The sequence below is a fragment of the Pelophylax lessonae genome (assembly GCF_965119305.1).
Source record: "Pelophylax lessonae genome assembly, chromosome: 2".
Taxonomy (NCBI): domain Eukaryota; kingdom Metazoa; phylum Chordata; class Amphibia; order Anura; family Ranidae; genus Pelophylax; species Pelophylax lessonae.
In genome coordinates this window covers 406487495-406511754 of record NC_138769.1, presented here as the reverse complement: position 1 = coordinate 406511754, position 24260 = coordinate 406487495, and the positions used below count along the sequence as shown (strand labels likewise).

General features: G+C 41.6%; 1 protein-coding gene across 1 annotated transcript in view; it reads left to right on the top strand.

The window, feature by feature from the left end:
- Positions 1–24260, top strand: part of LOC309548132 (uncharacterized protein) — a 707228-nt gene that overhangs the window by 555080 nt on the left and 127888 nt on the right. Inside the window, exons 85-87 of the mRNA XM_082248097.1 lie at positions 2404–2525; positions 6127–6307; positions 9423–9514. Coding sequence (XP_082104223.1) covers positions 2404–2525; positions 6127–6307; positions 9423–9514 — 395 coding nt within the window. The remainder of the gene's footprint in view (positions 1–2403; positions 2526–6126; positions 6308–9422; positions 9515–24260) is intronic.

Genomic DNA, 24260 nt, shown 5'->3' with positions numbered 1-24260 from the left:
ACAGAAACTAAATTTTTGAAGCTAACTTAAGTGTAAAGGAGCACTCTAACTACACTAGATATCCCTTTCCTCACACTAAAAATAGCTAAATGACACTTTTAAAGTAAAATTAACAGAACTGCTTCCACTCTCTTCCATGTCCAGTATAACAATGCTGGGAATATGGTGGGGGCGATCTTATATACTGGGGGGCGTATTCACTAATGATTGGTCTAGGGACCCCCTAGTCACTCCAATCACATTCCTAGCATTCTCCTGCCCCCTCAATTGGCTTTTGCTAATGGTTCTGGTCCAATCACGGGCTTTTAAAGCCCATTTCCTGAAGCATTGCATTTTGGGCGGTTCTGGTTGCCGAATTCCGAACTTTTTGGGCAAAAAGTTCTAAATTCGGCCGAACCTCGAACACCCAATGTTCGGGCCGAACCGATGGTGGACCCGAACCGTTCGATCATCCCTATTGCATAGTACAGAGGGCAGAGCCAGAAGGATTTACTTCATCAGAACATACATGTTCACACTGTCTCATTGCTCTTAAAGCCTCACCACACAAAGCCACGTTTTCCATGTATTGCATTAATCTACTATTTATAACAAGCAGGGGTGTGTAATTTGTAGAACTGACTCTGCAGCTAGATTATCTATATGTCAAAGGTCAAACAGCCCTGTATTCTCACTTGGTTAGTGCAGCTAAGGGCAATAATTCCCATCTCTTCTTAAATGAAAAATAAACTCATTAAGAATAATTCAATTCCCTTTGCTAAAGTCAAAACAGTACTAGATAAACCTGATTGGTTATAAGAAAAAAAAAATGTACAAATTACGAATTCTTTACTGAAAAAGCGCTTTTGCTTTTAAATTTAGATATACGTGATGATATGGTAGGAGTCAATGTTGTTCTCAACAGAATAAAATCCATGTTTACGAACCCCCTAGTAGCTTATTTATTTAGATTTGTTTTCCCTTCGATGATTAATTCCTTATTTCTGCTCTCAATAAAATTTAGTAAAGGCAAATAGGCTGTTCACTTTACAAGGGAATTTTTTTCTTTGCAAGCCAATTTTTATTTATCTTAGTAAATGTGGTGGAAATTCAACTTGCAAAGAGTGCTCAATCAAGTGCAAGGAAATTAAAAAAAACAAACATATTTTTGCTTGCATGTGATTGAATAATGGAAGTCAGCAGAGCTTTACCTCATTCACTAAAATTTCCTTTCAAAGTAAAAATTCTCTTGCAAAGTGAACTGCTTATTTGCCTTTCATAAAGCAACCTCAATGTGAATACTTGAGTCTCTGTGGTAAATGTCAAGAGGGTTGTGATAACTATACAGGTCCAATCTCATGAGGAGTCACTGATGGACGATGGAAACCCTTAAGCACAGCAGTGCCCATTTGGCTGGCAGCAACTGACATGCTGGAGGACTCAGGCCTCAACTTCCCATTGAGTTCAATAGGGCTGAAACACAACTGTGTGCAATGCATGGGACTGCAGCACAGTGGTGTGGGATTGTAGGGTTAAATCAGGTTGTGAGGAGGCAGTTTAACACCTCCTCATTGGTTGCCATATGCCCTCTGAAAAGCACTGTTACTGAAAGGATAGAGCCTTAGACTGCTACAGTGGGATTTCTGCAGATCCTGACCTTGAGTGAAGAACAGATGCACAGCCCCTGGGATTTTCAGCATGCACGTGCTAACATAGGAAGAACTTGGCCAGGTTGCAGAGTGGTGGGAAAACATCAGGACATGTCCTAGGTAACGCTGTCCCACCAGAACAGAGCCTACCTGCTGTACCAATCAGCTCTTTAGGCTCTCTCCTTCCAATTCTTGTAGCTCTCCACATGGACAACCATCAATGTGAATCTCTAAGGCTGTCAGGTTCCTCAGTGAGGAAGCTGACAAGCAAAGAGAGGCATGCTAACTGTGGAGACATCAAGGGCTTGATAGAGACACTTGCAGGTCTGAGGCATGCTTAACAAGTAGCAAGTAACACCCCAAATTCCCCCACCCCAATTAAAGGAATTTTATCCATACAGTTTATATGCAAGCTTTGACATTCTTTTGATACACGCGGGCAGTCTTTGACAGGCTTTTGATTCCTAAAAGTAGTGTCTTTTTGCATCTTGCCACGAACAATAACAGTGGATGGCAGATAACATCTTCCTTAAAAAGGATGACATCTTGTACACTGTGTGGCAGAGAAATCACCCATGCCTCTTATTATTGCCATGTTCATCCTACTAACAAATCACTTCTAAGTCTCACAGAGCATAAGTTGCATATGTAGTTTTTTTTTTTTAAATAATTTCCCTAAAAGGGTGCCTCTTTATTGCAATAGTACCCGTTTGGTAAGTGTCTGAAGCTGCCTATGTATCTACATGTGCACTAACCTAATTATGTTTTATTTCAGTGTTGGATCAAAATACATTTGGTATTTTAGTTATTGAACCTTCTCCTACTACCAGTAAACTTTCATACAGTGGAACAATCTTGAGCCATAAAGCTAAACAAGCCATCACCAGTACAGCAAAGGTAATTGTTTTTTTTTTTATTCCTTGTTGGTTAATGCAATGAGATTTATGAAAGGAAAACTGCTTCCATAGCACCAGGTTAGATTTAAGCTTTTTTTTTTTTTTTTTTAACTTGGTGGAATCTGTTGAAGGTGTAACATTCAGTGCAGTGTTTTTGGATAATGTGTCACAAAGATATGGTTGTTTGAATACTTGAAATAAAAATTATGTTTTTCATGATGGACCTAATTTCTACTATTGGTAAGTATTATTGGAACTGTATCTTTGTGCTGCTGGACGCAAAAGTTGTGTTTCCTTGGTTGTATATATACTGTATATATATAGATATATATATATATATAGCAGTGGATTCATATCACATTGCTTGAATGTTTTTATTCTGGAGGACAGGTGTAAGGTTCTCAGGTTTTTATTACACATGTGTTTAATTATTTCTTATGTTGTTTGCTTAAGGCAAATCCATAGTTTGAGTAAATATTGCAATATATTTTCACATCCTAACAAGCTTAATGATCCAGATTTGTGGTAATCTATTAAATACAGCAAAATTAACAGCAAAGCACGACTATTCTTTAGCACATATGTATTGTTAGGAGCAAATTGCCTGTCTCCATGTACATATGCTGTACATATACAGTTATAAACAGAAAAAAATTCAAGCATTTTTAGGCTGTATTTATTATCATGATTTTGCCTCTTCAAAACACATCTGTTATACTTACCTTACCACCTCAGTTGAATGGAATTAATGCAATCTTTACTCCACTGCAGGGATAAAGGCACTACTAGGATTTTCAGCATCTAACACTTCTGATGCCTGAGTCTCCCAGCTGCTAATGTTACACCCACCAACTGCTATATTACTAGTCAAACTTTACAAGTATGAAGGGGCACACTAGTGTTGTAGTGCCTGGGGCTGTGGGGATGAGCCACAGCAGGCAGCAGCGAGATGCAAGCATTTATCACAGCCAGGAGTGTTAGATGCTGAAGAACCCAGTAGGCACCTGCAACGTTGAAAGAGAATGAACATTCCATTCACTGGAGGTTGTAATGTTAAGCATAATATATTTATTTTAATGATACACTGTTGTTAGGGTATATGGGGCCTGATGACAGTGTCTCTTTAGGATATGCTGAAAAGATTATTTACATCAGGTTAATCACTTTTACACATTTGTCTAAAGTTTATTTTAAAGGTTTTACCCTAACACAAACCCTAAAGCATTTACCCTAACACAAATACATTTCTTTTCTCCAGTTTTGATAATTCTAGCCCTCTGAACCATAAATCCATAATGATATATTGAGTCATGAGGTGGTACTTAAGAATACCAGTTCATACAATTCCACTTAATGTTTGAAGTGGTGGTACATGTTTTTGAATCCACTAAACAACCTGCAAGATGGCAAGACTTATTGGGAATGGGACTCTGGCAGATATGGGTGCTCAAATGAAAATGACGTGCCCCAAGACTCTTCATTTGTATGTCTGTAGCTTATGCAGCCCTATGCACTGAAAGTTCGGGTTGTGCATTTAAGCAGGCGGCTAATTATAACTTTTGTTACATTAAATATATTAGATCAGCTGTTGATTAATGTTTATACATCAGTCCAAAACTGAACTTCTTTTATCTTCTGAAATGCTTAAATTCCAGCACAATTGCTAATCAGGTATGCTTTGATGATTTTCAGTACATGTTTATTCAGTGTATAAACTTTAGGTGATTAAAATGGTAAGTGACTTGCCATTTTGGGAAATATCTAAGTCTAACTAATTCTAAACATTCTAACATCAGGCTATTTGCATACACCAAAGATTTTCATTTCTTGGAATAATGATGACAGATCGTACTATGTTTATTAGATTATTGTTTCTTCATTATTCATTGTAATGTTCAGAGATGATGAATTTTCTTTGTGGGAATTGTAGCAAGCAATAGATCACAAAGATGTGTGCTTCAGATAGCAACTTGCTGAGAAACAGTGTGAAGGAAAACTTCCTGTTAATCTTCAGTGTCTTATAGCATTTATTTTTTGCATTGCTTTCTGTGCTAGTATCTTTTACTTCACACAATGTGATCTTGATTGAGATAACAATATCATGTAGATTAAATAGCATTAATCTTGCTGCTTTCATCCCTTGCTGAAATGATGTCCCACACAAAAAAAAAAAAATATACATGATGATGTCTGTCTGCTTTGAAGACTCCTGACATTACTGAAATTGATTACACTAACCAAAGCATGCAACAACTGTCTACAAAGGATTGCCATATAATATAGAGAAAATATACAGTGTAATGCAAAAATGCAAATTATTTATCTTAAATGAAATGACCACTAAATCAGAGTTCCAGAAATAAATTGTAGCCCATTAAAAGTAAAGGTAAAAGCAGTTTTTGTTGCAGTACTTATTGTTTTTTTTAGTTCCATGCTCCTCCTTTCTGCCATTAGATGTCACCAGTCTGCCAGGTTAAGTGACAGCCAGTGTTATTCAACCCACTTCCTCTGAGGCTGTGCCTGTCATGGACACATCCCCTAAAGATTTTTTACTACAGTCTGGCCACACTGTACTGCTGTTACTTAAATGGCAATCACATTTTCAGTGCAGCAGTAAGGACTACCCACTGCTGCCTCCGCGCTAGAAGAGAAAAGACCCATGACATTGTTGAACTAGTCAGAAGAATGATTCTCTGTTTTATAATGTTTGTGAATTGACCTTAACATACAAAATACAGCATGAATGAATAAAACAAAGTCAATGGGGTAAATTCAATTGATTCAAGCAATCAAATCTTTAACTAATTGAGAAAAATATTGTCGTAGTAATAAAGACCCAAAAATAATCTTTAGTAATGAAAATTCTGAATGTGTGTAGCTTTTGTGAATTGACCCTTTTGTCATCCAACCATAGCATAGCTTATGTCATCGCTTAATGGTCCTTTAACACACACACATGTGAATTTTCTGCCACATGATTGTTTTACGTGACTATGTCACTAATTAAACCTTATAACAAAGTTTCCCCGCACGAGAAGGTTAATATACAATTTGTGCCTAAACCTGCCAAAATGAAGGAACTCTCTTGCGTGCGCAGTAGGGATGTCATCTCAGCTCAGCCAATCAAAGTGGTCACAGATTGGTACCCGGAAGACGACCTGACAAAGATGTTATTGGCCAGCACTAAGTTATTGGACACCGGATATGAGTATAGTTCAGCTTTAATGTCCTGCTACTCCCAATGCACTTATTGGTTTCTATCTGCAAACCTCTACATCACTACTGTGTCCTGTAGTGATGTAGGGGTCAATAGGAGGAACCACAGTCTATAGCAAAGGACTAGGACATCAGCACTCTTGGAAATGTCACATTCTGCAGAATTTTCAGACAGCAGGAGAGGTAAGTATTTCATGTTTACTTTTGTAGAGAGGATTTAATTTAGGGTTTCATTAGAATGAGTTGTTTTAAGCCAGCAACAGACTACCTGTTCTTTTTGAAATACTGTAGAAATAAAGTACCACGTAATTTATATACCTATGTGTATTACAGTACATGCGCCACTATTTTTACCTCTGTAGATAAATATAATTTGATTTTTTTAGGAGCAGAACATACCATTGCTTTTAGTGAGCATTAAGAATGACAATGAAGAAGAGTTGGAAACAGCAATAAATGATACAATGAATCAGAATGGCTGGCTTATCATACAAAATCTTCACCTAGCCTCAAAGGCCATGTTAAAGAACCTATTCAAAATCTTGAAATATGCAGCAAAAATGCAAGGTAAAATTACATTTGCAGCTTTGTACTGCTTTCTTTATTTCTAATAAACTAACCTTGTTTAGCAGTTTATGCCAGTGATTTTTTATTGCAAGAAAAGTTAAAACTGAAATCCAGGCAGATGTAAAGGACACAATAGTTGAGCTATGTATACATTTATAAATAAAAAAAAAGGAAAAGAAAATAATGTGATATGAGTTTCTTTTAAACCCCTGTATCATAGCACTCAGATTCGGAAAGAGAGGAATAGGACAAGAAGGCAATCATGTATGGTGCCAGCAAATATGTTGACAAGAAACATGATGAAAGGAGGAGAGAGCAGAGTGTGCAGAGGAATTACATGCTGCTCATTCACTGTCTGATTTGGGATGGGGTAGAAAGAGGACACCACTGTATTATTAACTGTACCAGAGTAATTGGTGCCATCCATCTTTATTTGCTGCTTCTCAGGGCCGTGCAAAACTGAGGACTGAATTGGCAAAATGCAATTTCTTAAGCAGGTAAAATAGTTCCCTCATAGTATTTTATTTGTGTATTTAGCTGTTTGCTTGGATTTCAGTTTTATATCACACATAGGGATTATGTTCAATAAAGATGGTGACAGGTATACTGCAGTATAGCTCATCCTGACTAGCCATTCACTGACACAAAACCATAAATTTGTTGGAGATATTTGTAATCCACTATGTACCTACACCAAAGAATATAGTAGGATCACTAAAGCAAAAGAAAAAAAGCAATTCGATATCTGTCTATTATACAATGGCATTTAACAACTGGATAAAAAGGTACAATTCTGTGCACTGTAAGTTTAATGTTTTCATCTCTGAAAGGAAAGTATAATGGTTTTGGGTCAGTTTATTTTAAAGTGGTTCCAAAGCCTTAAGGCTTTTCACCTTCATGCATACAATGCAACCCTTCTGTGCTGCAGGATCCCTGCAGCCCTCCACCCTTTTTCTTACCTGAGCCCAATCTGATCCAGCGATGTGCACGGATGCAATGGCTCCCATCACTAGGTGTAGTGGTGAGATATAGTGTAGATATATTGTAGATATAGAATCCTATGCGCTGCCACTTATTATAGGAAACAGGAAGCAGCTGCTCACAACGTAACAATGTGTCCCCACGTCCAAAATACAAATGTTTACAAATATGAAGAGGCGCTATGGTTCAAAAACGAAAAGAAAAATGAAACTATATAAATAATTGCAAATAATAAAATACATGTGTCTTACCTCTGAATAATGTGAATAATAATAATTGATCTACTGATTTTGTACTCAAAGTGCCAGTGCTGCAATTAACTTCTCATCAAGACGCACAAAAAAAATGCAAATAAAATACAATTATTTAGTCTTATTACAATCCAGCATTAAAATAGTACCCCTACTGGGTATTGTAACCAAAAACACCAGTGCTTCAAATATTGCAAAATTGTGCAAAAAATGTGCAAATAAACAAAAATAGGTTAAACATTAATCAATACAGTCATAAAGTAAGAAAAACAATACAATTTGGTGACTTGATTTTCATATAATAGTATCCATTATAGAACAAAATAAGTGTGTCCAGTGATCTCCGTTGTGCAAATGTCACCAAGTTCCTCCCTCTTACCTCAATCCACTCTGTGTGTGCTAGCAGCTCACCTCATTCCCTAGACCAGAAGGTCTAAGAGCATTTAGGGTGTAGGCAATTCCTCTCCATGGGTGGCTATATTATATCCTTTCTTCTAATCAGCAATGCAAGAGTATATGGGTCTGTCCTCACTCTCTCCCACTATCCACTCTCCTCTCCTCCAGTGGGTGATAGGTTTATACAAGAAAGCAAATCCTCATTGTGTAGTATTCCAATTAAATTTTATTTGCATAAAGCAAGGTCCATAAAGACATTGATGAGCAAGTTTGGGGTGGAGGAACTAGACTGGCCTGCACAGATAGGACCCCTTTGGGATCAATTATATCGGAGACTGCGAGTCTTCTTATCCACATCAGTGCCTGACCTTACAAATGTGCTTCTTGAAGAATAGTGAAACATTCCCATAGACACACTCCTAAACCTTGTGGACAGCCTTTCCAGAAGAGTAGAAACTATCATAGCTGCAAAGGGTGGGCCAACTCAATATTGAACCCTGAGGACTAAGACTGGGATGCCATTAAAGTTCACGTGTGTAAAGTCAAGGCGTCCCAATACTTTTGGTAATATAGTGTGTGCGTGTGTGTATATGTATATGTATATATATATATATATATATATATATATATATATATATATATATATATATATATATATATATATATTTTGTTTCTATTTTACACCTCATTAACCCAATGCTATCCATAACTAGCCCTAATAAACTAATTTATCTGCCTGTTCTCCTTAGCTAATGATGTCAGATTCAATGTTTTATATTTCTGCACAATTTTTTGTATTTCAAGTTATTTTATTTATTTATTTTTTGTAGAAGCTTTAACTTCCTAATTTGTTAATTTTGTTTTTGTACCAAAAACATAATTGATTTTGATAAACAATTAAATTATAGCTATAGAAATGCATGTTCTGTTAAAATTGTCACTGGTCAATTGTCTACTCACATGTCTACCTTGTACTGCATGCTGCCTTTAAAATATATAGAAAATGTAAAAAAACAATATACTCCATTCACACCTGATCGATTGTCACGCGGTAAATCGCACTGCAATCACAACGTGTGACGCTTGTTGCTCAAAAAGTAAGGTGAGCTACTTTTGGGGGCGAAAGCGGCGTGCGTTGCAATTTGCCATGATTGCAGCATGATTTGCCGACAATCGCAGCAAAATCGCAGCACAATTGGGGTGCCATTAAGAAATTCGCCCATGATCAGGTGTGAATGGAGCCTAAAACAAAGCCGTGTTTATCCAAAAAATAAATGTTCTGTCTTTGTATTGTAAGAACAAAGCTAATTATGAAATTATAGCCTCGTAGATGAAATGTGAAAATGTTAAATGTTTGTATAATAGAGATTTCATATAAGTTGTCAAAAACAATTATATAAAGTTAGTACATCTGCCTGTTATATACGTATAAACATTATGAGCAGAGCACAAATAAACTTGCAAATGTTTCTAACTGCTGTCTACAGCCACACAGAAAGAAGAAAGACAGTACTGTGTGTGGCTTACTTCTGAACATGGTGCATCTATTCCTAAAGACTTCCTAGCACATCTTAAAAAGGTGAGTAACAGATGTTCCCTGCAATTTCATTGCAGTAGAAACCAAGAACTGTTCTGCTCCAAATAATGTAACAGCAGTAACTTAAAATATACATTTAATAATTTCTGCCATAAAAGCAAACGAAAATACAGTGCATGATTTAGTGTATAAGGACACTTTTAGGCAAGTGTGTTATATTACAGGAATGTTGCAGGAAGGGGAACTCTTAACGATAAGTACACTTATTCTTTACCATACCAAATTCCACCCAAAAATGTAGCTTGCAGTGTAATGGTCCCCCTGGGCTATAATCTGGAAAAAACAGGTAAATCCTGTAGTCTAAAATGAGAATAAAGGCAGAAAAAAATAACACTAGAAAAAGCTTTATGAATATTTAAAAAATCAAACAGTAAAATCTCCAAAAGCTGGTGAAATGTACATTTTGCAAGCTATAGGTAGTTTGTAACTTTAAAAATATATTACTTTTAGCTCATTAGGTAAGCTTTAAAACTCTATAATGTAATAGATTTTTTATAATCTCTTGTTAAGCAAAGTTGTTAATTGCATTGTTTGGGCTACATCTGGCGTGTCCAACTTGCGGCCCATGGGCCGTATGTGGGCAAAGACAGCTATAAATGTGGCACAACACAAAATCGTAAACTTGCTTAAAATTTTTGATTTTTTTGGCAAATTTTTTGTAAAAAATGCATTTATACTTAGAGAACACATGCAAGTGAAGAAAAAAAAGTCTTATCTTCCCAAAGAAAAATATCACTCTCTCAGAATTCTGCCTTATTCATATCATCAGTTTTCAGCAGCACCTATATTTGTCAGCATCTATTTTCAAAGATGAAGCACACAAAGGGCAAAGTTGCAACCAAAATATCTGGTGAGCGCCTTGAGAATTAATTGAGAACTGTTACTACAGCCATTGAACCAAATATTGATGCGTTAGTTTATCAAAACAGTGTCAAATATTTCACTAGTTTTACGTTAACCCTCTTTTACTTTTATAACAAAAAAATATTACAAAGTTATGTTTAATTACTCAGATAGGTACATTATCTATATTAGTTACCTTGTAACCTGTCCAAATTTTTCTGCTCATCAGCTATCCTTATTGTTAGTGTATTTTATGTGTGGTTCATGACAATTCCTCTTCTTCCAATGTGGCCAAGGAAAGTCAAAAGGTTGGACACCCCTGGTCTACATATATAGCAAGTGAAGGGAAAAGAAAGATCTAAAAATAAAATTTTTAGAAACAGAAAGCACGTTATAATTTTCCTTTATTAGGGCAGAGTGTGTTATTAATTTAGTATTATGTTACACATTTTGACAAGTTAGTGAAGAGTTTTTTTCTATGGATTAAAACTGGTAAGTTTGAGCCCAAAGTGCAAATATATTTGAAAAATATGTTATTGTTCTTAAATTTGAATATTCATTGGGTATATTTTTTATGTACAGTATATAGGTGGTGTGTATTCAAGTTTAGTCACTTTTTAATAATGTTTTATTCATCTTCTATGTCTTTTTAAAAAAGGAGTGCGTTATTTAAAATACCTTGCCTTGTCCACAGTATTTTTTATTAATTTAGTACTAAATTGTATAATTATCCACACATTTTATCTAGGGAATCTCTGGAAATGAAATGATATTGCTGAAGGATTCAGGCAATCTCCTTAATTGCGGTTAAAGCCTACTCAACCTATTATTCTTAATGCTTCATTCAACATGTAATTGGGGTCTAATGCACACTCTATAATCTTTTAATAACAACAACACTGAGCTTCACATATATAAATGCTATGCTCATGAGTTTATACAGGTTATTTATCATGTATGCTTTGTGTTAATCTGTGAAATAACTTGCAGTTAATTAAACATGAATCACTACTAGTGGGTGAAGTTTAATTGCTGTTTATTGCATTTTAATGATGTCTTTCAAGAGGAGTTTTCAAATATCAATTAGGGTTAGTGATGCAATAAGTCCTAAAAATGAATACATAGAAGAATAGCAACATTCTACACTTTTAACCCCTATAGAGGGTATTTAATGCTGTAAACTAAAGAAGACTTTGTCATGAAATACAAATATGCAGCATATATATAGCGCAGATGACAATTGGTGTCTATACATATTTGCAGTAGCCTCTTAGACCTTGCTGGACCAGCACTTCTGGGGGGGGGGGGGGGTGTCAGAGCTTGTCAGAGACCTCCAAATATAAAAAGACTTGCTCACAGTCATAGCTGTGCAAATGTGGATTAAACTCTCTCAAAACTATGCTTGGCCAGGAAAGGTCTGGATTCTTTCCTAAATGCACAAAATACAACTGGATACTAATATGTATAGGTAATAACACTAGGGGTGGTTGAGTTAGGGAATATCCCCCTGAGGAATCAGGAAATAATGTTTTGCCCCAATTGAGCAAATTCGATCATGCTTTGAATAAAGGTTTTCTATTTGAGTTAGTGTGTTTTTTTTTGTTTATTTTCCATTGGTTGAACTAGATGGACTTATGTCTTTTTTCAACCAGACTAGCTATGTAATCATGTAACTATCACTTCTTCTTTCAATGTATTCTTGGAAACTGGAGGATAGACATAAACCAATAGAAGTCATAGAGCATTATGAAAGACTAGGCATTTATGGACATAAACTAAATAGAAAGACAAGAGGTTCAACCAGTATTAGACAGATTTGTAAATAAAACACAATCCACCATCCAGACTTTTAAAAAAAATGGGGAAAAAAATTCAGTAAACCTTCTAGGCAATTCCAGATGGCTACATGGGCAGATATTCTCATGGGTATAGAGATCCAAGCATGCTGGATTTGACATAGCTAATACAAATCCATATGATTGGGTTATTCATGTGTATAGTCCTACAATCAAAGTACTTTTGCTCTGATATATGATATAGGGAATTGAGAGTATTTATGTGAAAGCTGAACTTCAGGCAAACAATACTCCTACACACCTAAATTACATGAGTGGAAGATATTTTGCCTGACAAAGGTTTATATCTCTTTCCATCCATTCCACACATTTCTGCCAGACAGCAGAGCACGGTTGGTGACCTGACTTTTTTGTACTCCAGTTATTAAAGATTGGCCACCACCCTGTCCCAGCATGTGATTGGACAATGAAGGGACAGCAGCAGTTAATGAGCTCATCCTTTTGCTCTCACTTGTTGCCATCATGTTCCCTGTCAGCGCAAATGCATACAACTAACATAAGTCTTGCCTCTCCCACTTCCGGTCTGAGTGTTTCTGTATGGGAAATGACAGGGGACCCATGCTAAGTAAATGTCACCTATTTATTCTAGTTTCATTTAAAATGTGTTTGATACTTTTTTAAAGAACGCATCATGGCATTCACTGGTAATTTTTGTGTAAAGTTATTTAAAGTTCAGCCTTTAAATACGTTAAATATAAGGAAAACTTGATTTAAACTAAAGAAAATGTATTACCTCATTGATTTAATTGAAAAAAAAAATCATTGTAAGACCTCTATTTTTTTTTCATCTGACATATACTTACAGTGGATCAGTCAACAGTCATATCACAGGTCATATTTGGGGGAGCAACACTACCTACATATTTACAAATGGAGCGAAACATTGTCAATTCAATTTGGGAGTCATGGCAAAGCAGATTTCCCAGGGGGATTACTCCCTCTCTCTGCTATAGGTACTCAGTTTTTTTCTGCCTAGTCAGTAGAAAGGACCTAGTTCCTTTGCTGGGATCTCTGGTCCTGGCAATTTTGTCTTTTTAGATAGAATTTTTCTCCTGTTTTTTTCCTGTGCAATATACAATCAACTGCCAGACTGGGCAATGTGCTGGATAATCTAAATCCAGTGGTCACCCCAGTAAGTGAGCGTGTGCAGACCTCAGCTCTGCGCTAGGTTGGCTGCGACATCACCCCACAGGATGGGGGCCAGCCTGTGAGTTAAACACCTTGTGAGGTCGCATATGTCTGGGTCTTGGGCCGAGACACAGCGTTCCTTCTGGCCAACAGTGAGGCGAGGGGGCCTGGTCCCTGGTATGGTAAATAGCTGCCCTCCTCTCCCCCTGGAGAGTTTTAGGGTGGACGTGGGCCCCTCTCTGGGACAGTTGGAAACCCCAGGTTCCCCTCCTTCCAGTCCCATCCTACCCCCCTCCACTTATGCTGGGGCTGTGTGGGTGGTCTGGTCCACCTCTTGGGGTGGGGGAAGGGCGCTATGTTGGCGATTAGTGTGTGGGGGGTGCACCGACGGTGACCAGATGATCCCCTGTGCGGGAGGAGTTTTACCTGGTGGGAGCTTCTGCGAGGGCCCCCTGTCCTGCCTTGGCCTATCCTTGAGGTCTGGGATCCCTCCTGGTTCCCTGGGAGCCTTGTGGTGCCACATGGGCCAATTATTTTCTTGTAGCCTGTGTGCTCAATGCCCGGTAGCCATGTATGTGGTTTGCCACATGTTTGTGGTTTGCCACTGAAAATAGCGGCGCCCATGACAGTGGGGCCCTCTGGGCATCGATTTTGGCAGTGGGAGCCCCTCCTTGTCCCCTGGTACTGACTCCTAGATCCTTTCATTTTCTGATCGCCGCTTGTGAAGTGCAGATTCTCCTGGTGGCTGTGGTGCCTGGTTTATGTGGGATGGTGAGTCTGGTGGGGTTCTCTCCCTCTCTGCTAAAGATCGATTGGTGCTCTGTGACTGGAAATCACGTGGCACCTGATCCCCTCTCTGGGGCTGCTGGGCCCTCTGGGTCCCATCCATCCATCGATGCACTGGTGGCGGTCCTGGAGTCCCTTGTGCCCCGGGTGGAGGTGGCTTTTGGGCGACGGGCTAGCATAAAGCGCCCCCCGCCTTCCCCTGCCTCATCTGTCTCCTCAGATCCTGAATCTGATTCAGCTGGGGCAGACGTTGATCACCTTCCTGAGTCTGCGACCACGCACCCTGAGCCCTCAGATAGTGAGGAGGATTCCTCCGCTTCTTCAACCACACACAAAAAGGTGCTTGTGGACGCACTGATTGTATCTGTTCTTGAGACTTAAGGTTGGAGGACACAGCTGTGGCTGCAACGGAGGCGCAGGTTCCCTTTGGCATTCACAAGCCATCCAGAGAGGCAGAGGATTCCCCTTCCCCTCCTATTTTGACAGAACTGTCACTGAAGAGTGAGGGCTGACCAAAGTGTTCCCCTGGGGTCCCTAAGCGATTTGCTAGGTGATACCCCTATGAGGAGTCCCTTCTTAAAAAGCAGACTGTTCCTCCGGTGGTGGACCCTCTGGTTTCCAGATTATACAAGGCATGCAACTATGATTCTGGAAGAATAGCCCCCGGCCTTTAAGGACCCAGCTGACAGAGATGCAGGGGCTGTGCAATTTGTACGCCCTGCCTGGTTCGGCACTGAGGCCGATTTTCACCATTGCCCTGGTATCGCAGACTCTGACCGAGTGGGCTAGGCGTTTACACCGTGACTTGGAGACAGGCTGGTCCAGGGGCTGCAGTTTATCTGCCATGCCTCTTTGGATGCGGCTCCCCTAGTGGCTCGGCTCTCTGTTTTGGCAGTGGTCCTCTGGCTCAAATTTGATGCTACCCTGGATGACATCATTAAAAATCTCACAGGGGGGAACACATTTCTTCCGGAGGCTACTAAGGGCAAGGACCCTCATTGTAGTCATGGACTCTCCTTCTCAGCTCATAAGCAGTTGTTTCGTCCCTGAGGGTTGACTGACAAGGGATCAGAGCCCTTCTGGGCCTCCTCTGGAGGATCCAAGCGAACTTGGTCTGGCAAGTCAAGTCCGGGCTTCTCTAGCCCTGCAGACAAGGCTCCTTCAGCAGAAAGGTGCACCATCACCCGTATCTGGGGTGGGGGGATGTCTTCGCTGGTTCCTGGACCCATGGACTCCAATGGTACAAGAATGGGTGGGTCCACAAGGTCATTCAGTCTGGCTGCACGATTGAGTTTTGTTCTTACCCTCCCGTAAGGTTCTTCCTTCCAACGTGCGACTGTACCCGGTCCCCTTACAGGCTCTTTTTGGGCAGTGCAAGACCTTTTACTTTATGGGTGATGGTCCCCATTCCGACTTCCGAACATTTCAGGGGTTTTACTCAAACCTTTTTACAGTCCCCAGAAAGGAAGGCAAGGTGCGTCCAATTCTGGACCTCAAGGCGCTGAACTGCTTTGTGTGGGTGCAGAAGTTCAGAATATAGTCTGTTTGCATGGTGGTGGCTGCCCTGCCTCAGGGGGATTTTCTTGCCTCCATCAACATCAAGGGCACTTATCTTCACATTCCAATATGTGTCAGTCTCCAGCGCTTCCTCCGCTTTGCCGTGGGAGAGGAGCATTATCAGTTTGTGGCAGTACATTTTGGTCTCGCCTCTGCTCCTTGTGTCTTCCTGATAGTGTTAGCCCCGGTGCCAGCATTGTTATGCCAATGGGGGATTGTGGTACTGGGCTATTTGGACTTTCTCCTTCTGCGGGCAGAGCCTCCTACTGCTCTGGTGGAAAACCTTGAAATCACCATTTGAGCTTGAGGGAGTTTGGCTGAATTTTGAATTTTCATAAGTCTGCTCTGGTTTCATCCACAAGCTGGACTATCAGGGTCTGACTCTGATTTTGGCCTTAGCCAGAGTGGTCCTTCCTCTTGACAAAATCCAGAAACTAAGGACTGAATTTGTCTCCTGCTGTCCAGCAGATGGTCAACCCTCTGGACTTGCATGTGTGTGCTGGGCCTGATGCTGTCTACCTTCGAGGTGGTATCATTTGCACAGTTTCATACGGGGTCCCTGCAGGGAGATTCTGGACAAATGGGACAGGAAACCACAGTCCCTGGACAATGAGACCTGGCTGAGCCGGGGAACGAAAGAGTCCCTGATATGGTGGCTTCGTTCTTTGGCACTTCGGCTGGGCAAATCCTTCCTATGCTTGTATTGGACAGAGGTCACCATGGATGCCAGCCTGTCCGGTTGGGGAGGCATCCTTGGCAAATATGTTAAAAAATGGGGATATTGCTGCGCTCAAATTAACACTAAAACAATTCAATATAAAATGAGTAGTGTTGAGCGAACACGGACTGTATTATTCGTGTTCGTACCGAATAATTGGATTTTTTGTACCCGAACACGGACACGGACACTTTACTGTATGTTCGGGTAAAAATCCGTGTTCGGTCGTTTTATTTCCGGGTTTTGCATGCTTTGGCGCTCTTTTCATGGCGGGCTTTCAACAGCCAATCAACAATCGTTTAACTGGTGTGCCTTAAGCCATCCCAGCCATGCCTGCAAATGTCTCAGTAGCTGTGATTGGCCGTCTGAAGCATGTGACCAAGTCTTTATAAGTTCGAGGCAGCCGCAGCGGCGTCATTATGCTGCTTAGATTCAGGGACAGAGCACACATCAACGTGCTGGCTGCTGATTAGGGAAAGATAGGCAGGAAAAAACCATTTGTGTCCGGATAGAATTGAGGGACAGGTCGGAGTGTTTAGGCAGGGCGAGTTGTAGGCATTTTAGGGATAGAGTCTGCTGAATTATATAGGGTCAGTGTCTTCTACAAACTACAATCGATATTGCTGTGTGGGGGGTGGGGTCTGCACTCAATCCTGATCTACGATCTCTTCTCAATCCTGTTAGGGACAGAGTCTGCTGAATTTTAGGGAAACTGTGTTCTACAAACTACAATCGATATTGCTGTGTGGTGTGGGATTGGAGATAGGCAGGTGTCAGTGATCCACATCCATTTTTCTGTGTGTGAGCTGCAGTGAACACAATCTTTTTGGGCTGCAGTGAACACAATCTTTTTGGGCTGCAGTGAACACAATCTTTTTGGGCTGCAGTGAACACAATCTTTTTGGGCTGCAGTGAACACAATCTTTTTGGGCTGCAGTGAACACAATCTTTTTGGGGTGCAGTGAACAAAATCTTTTTGGGGTGCAGTGAACACAATCCTTTTTGGTGTGCAGTGAACACAATCTTTGTGGGGTGCAGTGAACAAAATCCTTTGTGGGGTGCAGTGAACACAATCTTTTTGGGGTGCAGTGAACAAAATCCTTTTTGGGGTGCAGTGAACAACATCCTTTTTGGGGTGCAGTGAACACAATCTTTTTGGGGTGCAGTGAACAAAATCCTTTGTGGGGTGCAGTGAACACAATCTTTTTGGGGTGCAGTGAACACAATCTTTTTGGGGTGGAGTGAACAACATCCTTTTTGGGGTGCAGTGAACAAAATCCTTTTTGGGGTGCAGTGAACAAAATCATTTTTGGGGTGCAGTGAACACAATCTTTTTGGGGTGCAGTGAACACAATCTTTGTGGGGTGCAGTGAACACAATCTTTTTGGGGTGGAGTGAACAACATCCTTTTTGGGGTGCAGTGAACAACATCCTTTTTGGGGTGCAGTGAACACAATCTTTTTGGGGTGCAGTGAACACAATCTTTGTGGGGTACAGTGAACAGAATCTTTGTGGGGTGCAGTGAACACAATCTTTGGGGGGTACAGTGAACACAATCTTTGTGAGGTGCAGTGAACACAATCTTTGTGGGGTGCAGTGAACACAATCATTGTGGGGTGCAGTGAACTCAATCTTTGTGGGGTACAGTGAACACAATCTCATACTGAAGGTTTGAGGGTGCTGCCTGTTCCATACTCCCCCTACTCCTCATCTAGCCTTTTAGGGGTACAAACAATAGTAATTGGGGCCTAGTGTGGTTGTGTACGTGTGATATACATACACTTTTTTGGGATCATATTTTCTATTCCGCTATTTAATCAAAAACCTTTGGGGATCAGTTAAATTGGGGGATAGTCTGTGTTGGTACGTGTGAGAGAGATCCACCTTTCCAAGTTGTTGGGGTTCATCTCATACTTCTGAAGGTTTGAGGGTGCTGCCTGTTCCATACTCCCCCTACTCCTAGCCTTTTAGGGGTACAAACAATAGTAATTGGGGCCTAGTGTGGTTGTGTACGTGTGATATACATACACTTTTTTGGGATCATATTTTCTATTCCGCTATTTAATCAAAAACCTCTGGGGATCAGTTAAATTGGGGGATAGTCTGTGTTGGTACGTGTGAGAGAGATCCACCTTTCCAAGTTGTTGGGGTTCATCTCATACTTCTGAAGGTTTGAGGGTGCTGCCTGTTCCATACTCCCCCTACTCCTAGCCTTTTAGGGGTACAAACAATAGTAATTGGGGCCTAGTGTGGTTGTGTACGTGTGATATACATACACTTTTTTGGGATCATATTTTCTATTCCGCTATTTAATCAAAAACCTCTGGGGATCAGTTAAATTGGGGGATAGTCTGTGTTGGTACGTGTGAGAGAGATCCACCTTTCCAAGTTGTTGGGGTTCATCTCATACTTCTGAAGGTTTGAGGGTGCTGCCTGTTCCATACTCCCCCTACTCCTAGCCTTTTAGGGGTACAAACAATAGTAATTGGGGCCTAGTGTGGTTGTGTACGTGTGATATACATACACTTTTTTGGGATCATATTTTCTATTCCGCTATTTAATCAAAAACCTTTGGGGATCAGTTAAATTGGGGGATAGTCTGTGTTGGTACGTGTGAGAGAGATCCACCTTTCCAAGTTGTTGGGGTTCATCTCATACTTCTGAAGGTTTGAGGGTGCTGCCTGTTCCATACTCCCCCTACTCCTAGCCTTTTAGGGGTACAAACAATAGTAATTGGGGCCTAGTGTGGTTGTGTACGTGTGATATACATACACTTTTTTGGGATCATATTTTCTATTCCGCTATTTAATCAAAAACCTTTGGGGATCAGTTAAATTGGGGGATAGTCTGTGTTGGTACGTGTGAGAGAGATCCACCTTTCCAAGTTGTTGAGGTTCATCTCATACTTCTGAAGGTTTGAGGGTGCTGCCTGTTCCATACTCCCCCTACTCCTAGCCTTTTAGGGGTACAAACAATAGTAATTGGGGCCTAGTGTGGTTGTGTACGTGTGATATACATACACTTTTTTGGGATCATATTTTCTATTCCGCTATTTAATCAAAAACCTTTGGGGATCAGTTAAATTGGGGGATAGTCTGTGTTGGTACGTGTGAGAGAGATCCACCTTTCCAAGTTGTTGGGGTTCATCTCATACTTCTGAAGGTTTGAGGGTGCTGCCTGTTCCATACTCCCCCTACTCCTAGCCTTTTAGGGGTACAAACAATAGTAATTGGGGCCTAGTGTGGTTGTGTACGTGTGATATACATACACTTTTTTGGGATCATATTTTCTATTCCGCTATTTAATCAAAAACCTTTGGGGATCAGTTAAATTGGGGGATAGTCTGTGTTGGTACGTGTGAGAGAGATCCACCTTTCCAAGTTGTTGAGGTTCATCTCATACTTCTGAAGGTTTGAGGGTGCTGCCTGTTCCATACTCCCCCTACTCCTAGCCTTTTAGGGGTACAAACAATAGTAATTGGGGCCTAGTGTGGTTGTGTACGTGTGATATACATACACTTTTTTGGGATCATATTTTCTATTCCGCTATTTAATCAAAAACCTTTGGGGATCAGTTAAATTGGGGGATAGTCTGTGTTGGTACGTGTGAGAGAGATCCACCTTTCCAAGTTGTTGGGGTTCATCTCATACTTCTGAAGGTTTGAGGGTGCTGCCTGTTCCATACTCCCCCTACTCCTAGCCTTTTAGGGGTACAAACAATAGTAATTGGGGCCTAGTGTGGTTGTGTACGTGTGATATACATACACTTTTTTGGGATCATATTTTCTATTCCGCTATTTAATCAAAAACCTCTGGGGATCAGTTAAATTGGGGGATAGTCTGTGTTGGTACGTGTGAGAGAGATCCACCTTTCCAAGTTGTTGGGGTTCATCTCATACTTCTGAAGGTTTGAGGGTGCTGCCTGTTCCATACCCCCCCTACTCCTCATCTAGCCTTTTAGGGGTACAAACAATAGTAATTGGGGCCTAGTGTGGTTGTGTACGTGCGAGATACATACACTTTTTTTGATCATATTTCCTATTCCGCTATTCAATAAAAACCTTTGAGGATCAATTGAATTGCGGGATAGTCTGTGTCGGTACGTGTGAGAGAGATCCACCTTTCCAAGTTGTTGGGGTTCATCTCATACTTCTGAAGGTTTGAGGGTGCTGCCTGTTCCATACCCCCCCTACTCCTCATCTAGCCTTTTAGGGGTACAAACAATAGTAATTGGGGCCTAGTGTGGTTGTGTACGTGCGAGATACATACACTTTTTTTGATCATATTTCCTATTCCGCTATTCAATAAAAACCTTTGAGGATCAATTGAATTGCGGGATAGTCTGTGTCGGTACGTGTGAGAGAGATCCACCTTTCCAAGTTGTTGGGGTTCATCTCATACTTCTGAAGGTTTGAGGGTGCTGCCTGTTCCATACCCCCCCTACTCCTCATCTAGCCTTTTAGGGGTACAAACAATAGTAATTGGGGCCTAGTGTGGTTGTGTACGTGCGAGATACATACACTTTTTTTGATCATATTTCCTATTCCGCTATTCAATAAAAACCTTTGAGGATCAATTGAATTGCGGGATAGTCTGTGTCGGTACGTGTGAGAGAGATCCACCTTTCCAAGTTGTTGGGGTTCATCTCATACTTCTGAAGGTTTGAGGGTGCTGCCTGTTCCATACCCCCCCTACTCCTCATCTAGCCTTTTAGGGGTACAAACAATAGTAATTGGGGCCTAGTGTGGTTGTGTACGTGCGAGATACATACACTTTTTTTGATCATATTTCCTATTCCGCTATTCAATAAAAACCTTTGAGGATCAATTGAATTGCGGGATAGTCTGTGTCGGTACGTGTGAGAGAGATCCACCTTTCCAAGTTGTTGGGGTTCATCTCATACTTCTGAAGGTTTGAGGGTGCTGCCTGTTCCATACCCCCCCTACTCCTCATCTAGCCTTTTAGGGGTACAAACAATAGTAATTGGGGCCTAGTGTGGTTGTGTACGTGCGAGATACATACACTTTTTTTGATCATATTTCCTATTCCGCTATTCAATAAAAACCTTTGAGGATCAATTGAATTGCGGGATAGTCTGTGTCGGTACGTGTGAGAGAGATCCACCTTTCCAAGTTGTTGGGGTTCATCTCATACTTCTGAAGGTTTGAGGGTGCTGCCTGTTCCATACCCCCCCTACTCCTCATCTAGCCTTTTAGGGGTACAAACAATAGTAATTGGGGCCTAGTGTGGTTGTGTACGTGCGAGATACATACACTTTTTTTGATCATATTTCCTATTCCGCTATTCAATAAAAACCTTTGAGGATCAATTGAATTGCGGGATAGTCTGTGTCGGTACGTGTGAGAGAGATCCACCTTTCCAAGTTGTTGGGGTTCATCTCATACTTCTGAAGGTTTGAGGGTGCTGCCTGTTCCATACCCCCCCTACTCCTCATCTAGCCTTTTAGGGGTACAAACAATAGTAATTGGGGCCTAGTGTGGTTGTGTACGTGCGAGATACATACACTTTTTTTTATCATATTTCCTATTCCGCTATTCAATAAAAACCTTTGAGGATCAATTGAATTGCGGGATAGTCTGTGTCGGTACGTGTGAGAGAGATCCACCTTTCCAAGTTGTTGGGGTTCATCTCATACTTCTGAAGGTTTGAGGGTGCTGCCTGTTCCATACCCCCCCTACTCCTCATCTAGCCTTTTAGGGGTACAAACAATAGTAATTGGGGCCTAGTGTGGTTGTGTACGTGCGAGATACATACACTTTTTTTGATCATATTTCCTATTCCGCTATTCAATAAAAACCTTTGAGGATCAATTGAATTGCGGGATAGTCTGTGTCGGTACGTGTGAGAGAGATCCACCTTTCCAAGTTGTTGGGGTTCATCTCATACTTCTGAAGGTTTGAGGGTGCTGCCTGTTCCATACTCCCCCTACTCCTCATCTAGCCTTTTAGGGGTACAAACAATAGTAATTGGGGCCTAGTGTGGTTGTGTACGTGTGATATACATACACTTTTTTTGGATCATATTTTCTATTCCGCTATTTAATTTAACTGGGCCTCCATGCGAGACCTGTGTGCCTTGTTGCGCTGTTTTGAGTACTCCACCAACATGGCCAGTGGCAATGACGCCGTTCTCAGCTTAACTATCCCACTTCTATGCCTCCTTGAAAAAACAATTCGGGCGATGATGGAAGAGGATGTGGCACAGGATGAGGAGGAGGAGGAGGATGAAGAGGTAACATTTCCAAGGCTTTCAGGGCAGTCATTCACAAGGGGCTCCGAGGGTGGGTTCCTGCACACGCAAACGCCAGGGACGCAATTGTCCAGCAGGGGCACAGTTCTGGAGGATGAGGAGGATGAGGAGGAGGAGGAGCTGGAGGAGGAGATGGAACCATGTTCACAGCAGGGTGGCACCCAGGCCAGCTCATGGCCATCACTGGTGCGTGGCTGGGGGGATACAGAGGACACGGACCATACACCTCCCACAGAGGACAGCCTTTCGTTGCCTCTGGGCAGCCTGGCACACATGAGCGATTACATGCTGCAGTGTCTCCACAACGACCGCCGAGTTGCCCACATTCTAACTTGTGCTGATTACTGGGTGGCCACGCTGCTGGATCCCCGTTACAAGGACAACGTACCGTCCTTAATTCACTCACTGGAGCGCGATCGCAAGATGCGCGAGTACAAGCGCACGCTGGTAGACGCCATGCTGCTGGCATTCCCATCTGACAGCGGGGCCACAGTGGAAGCACAAGGCAGAGGAGGAGGAGGAGGAGGTCGCCAACGCAACCAGGGCACCGCCAGCACCTCAGAAGGCAGGGTTAGCATGGCCGAAATGTGGAAAAGCTTTGTCAGCACGCCACAACAAACAGCAGCACCAGCAGCTCAGATGGAACGTCTTAGCAGGAGGCAGCATTTTACCAACATGGTGGAGCAGTATGTGTGCACACGCCTACATGTAGTGAATGACGGGTCTGCCCCCTTCAACTTCTGGGTCTCCAAATTGGGCACATGGCCTGAGCTTGCCCTTTACGCCTTGGAGGTACTGGCGTGCCCTGCAGCCAGTGTATTATCTGAACGGGTATTTAGCACGGCTGGGGGCGTTATAACAGACAAGCGCAGCCGCCTGTCCAGAGACAATGTGGACAAGCTCACGTTCATTAAAATGAACCAGGCATGGATCCCACGGGACTTTTCCGTACCTTATGCAGAATAGCAATGGATACCGACCTTACCCACCCATTGTTCCATTTTTGCTCTTTCTCACTCTTTTGGGGTGTACCCTCATTTAAAATTTGTGAAAAGAAGCAGTGTTGGCTACCTCGTCCTCCTCCTCAGGGCCAGATTAATGTAGGGGCTATTGGAGCTGCAGCTCCAGGCCCCTACCTTTTATATAGGCCCCGGGTTGGCCATATTCACTGTTACCGCTCTTCTGTCACTTGTAAACACAGAAGTCTGGCTTCTATGCTCGCTTCCCCAGGCAGCACCCTCAGAACCTCCCCACACAGCGTGAAGGCCGGACAAGGAGGGACAGTTGGCGATGCATGGATGTGTTTATGGGCTTCAGAGACAGCATCCCATGTTGAATTAGGCATGCATGGCTGCACCCTTCCTCCTCTGGGTGCATGGCAAGGCACGGCCCTAAGGCCCTTCAAAATCCTCAGCACCAAGCCCATGATGCTGTTAATCCGGCCCTGGTCCTCCTCCACCGCCGCTTCCACCTACACCGCCCATAGGTGTGCGCAGCCTATTGCATTAAGGTGTGCACCCCAAAGTTGAAATACACATGCATGTGTTTGCCAGCAGGGAGAGTAATGTATC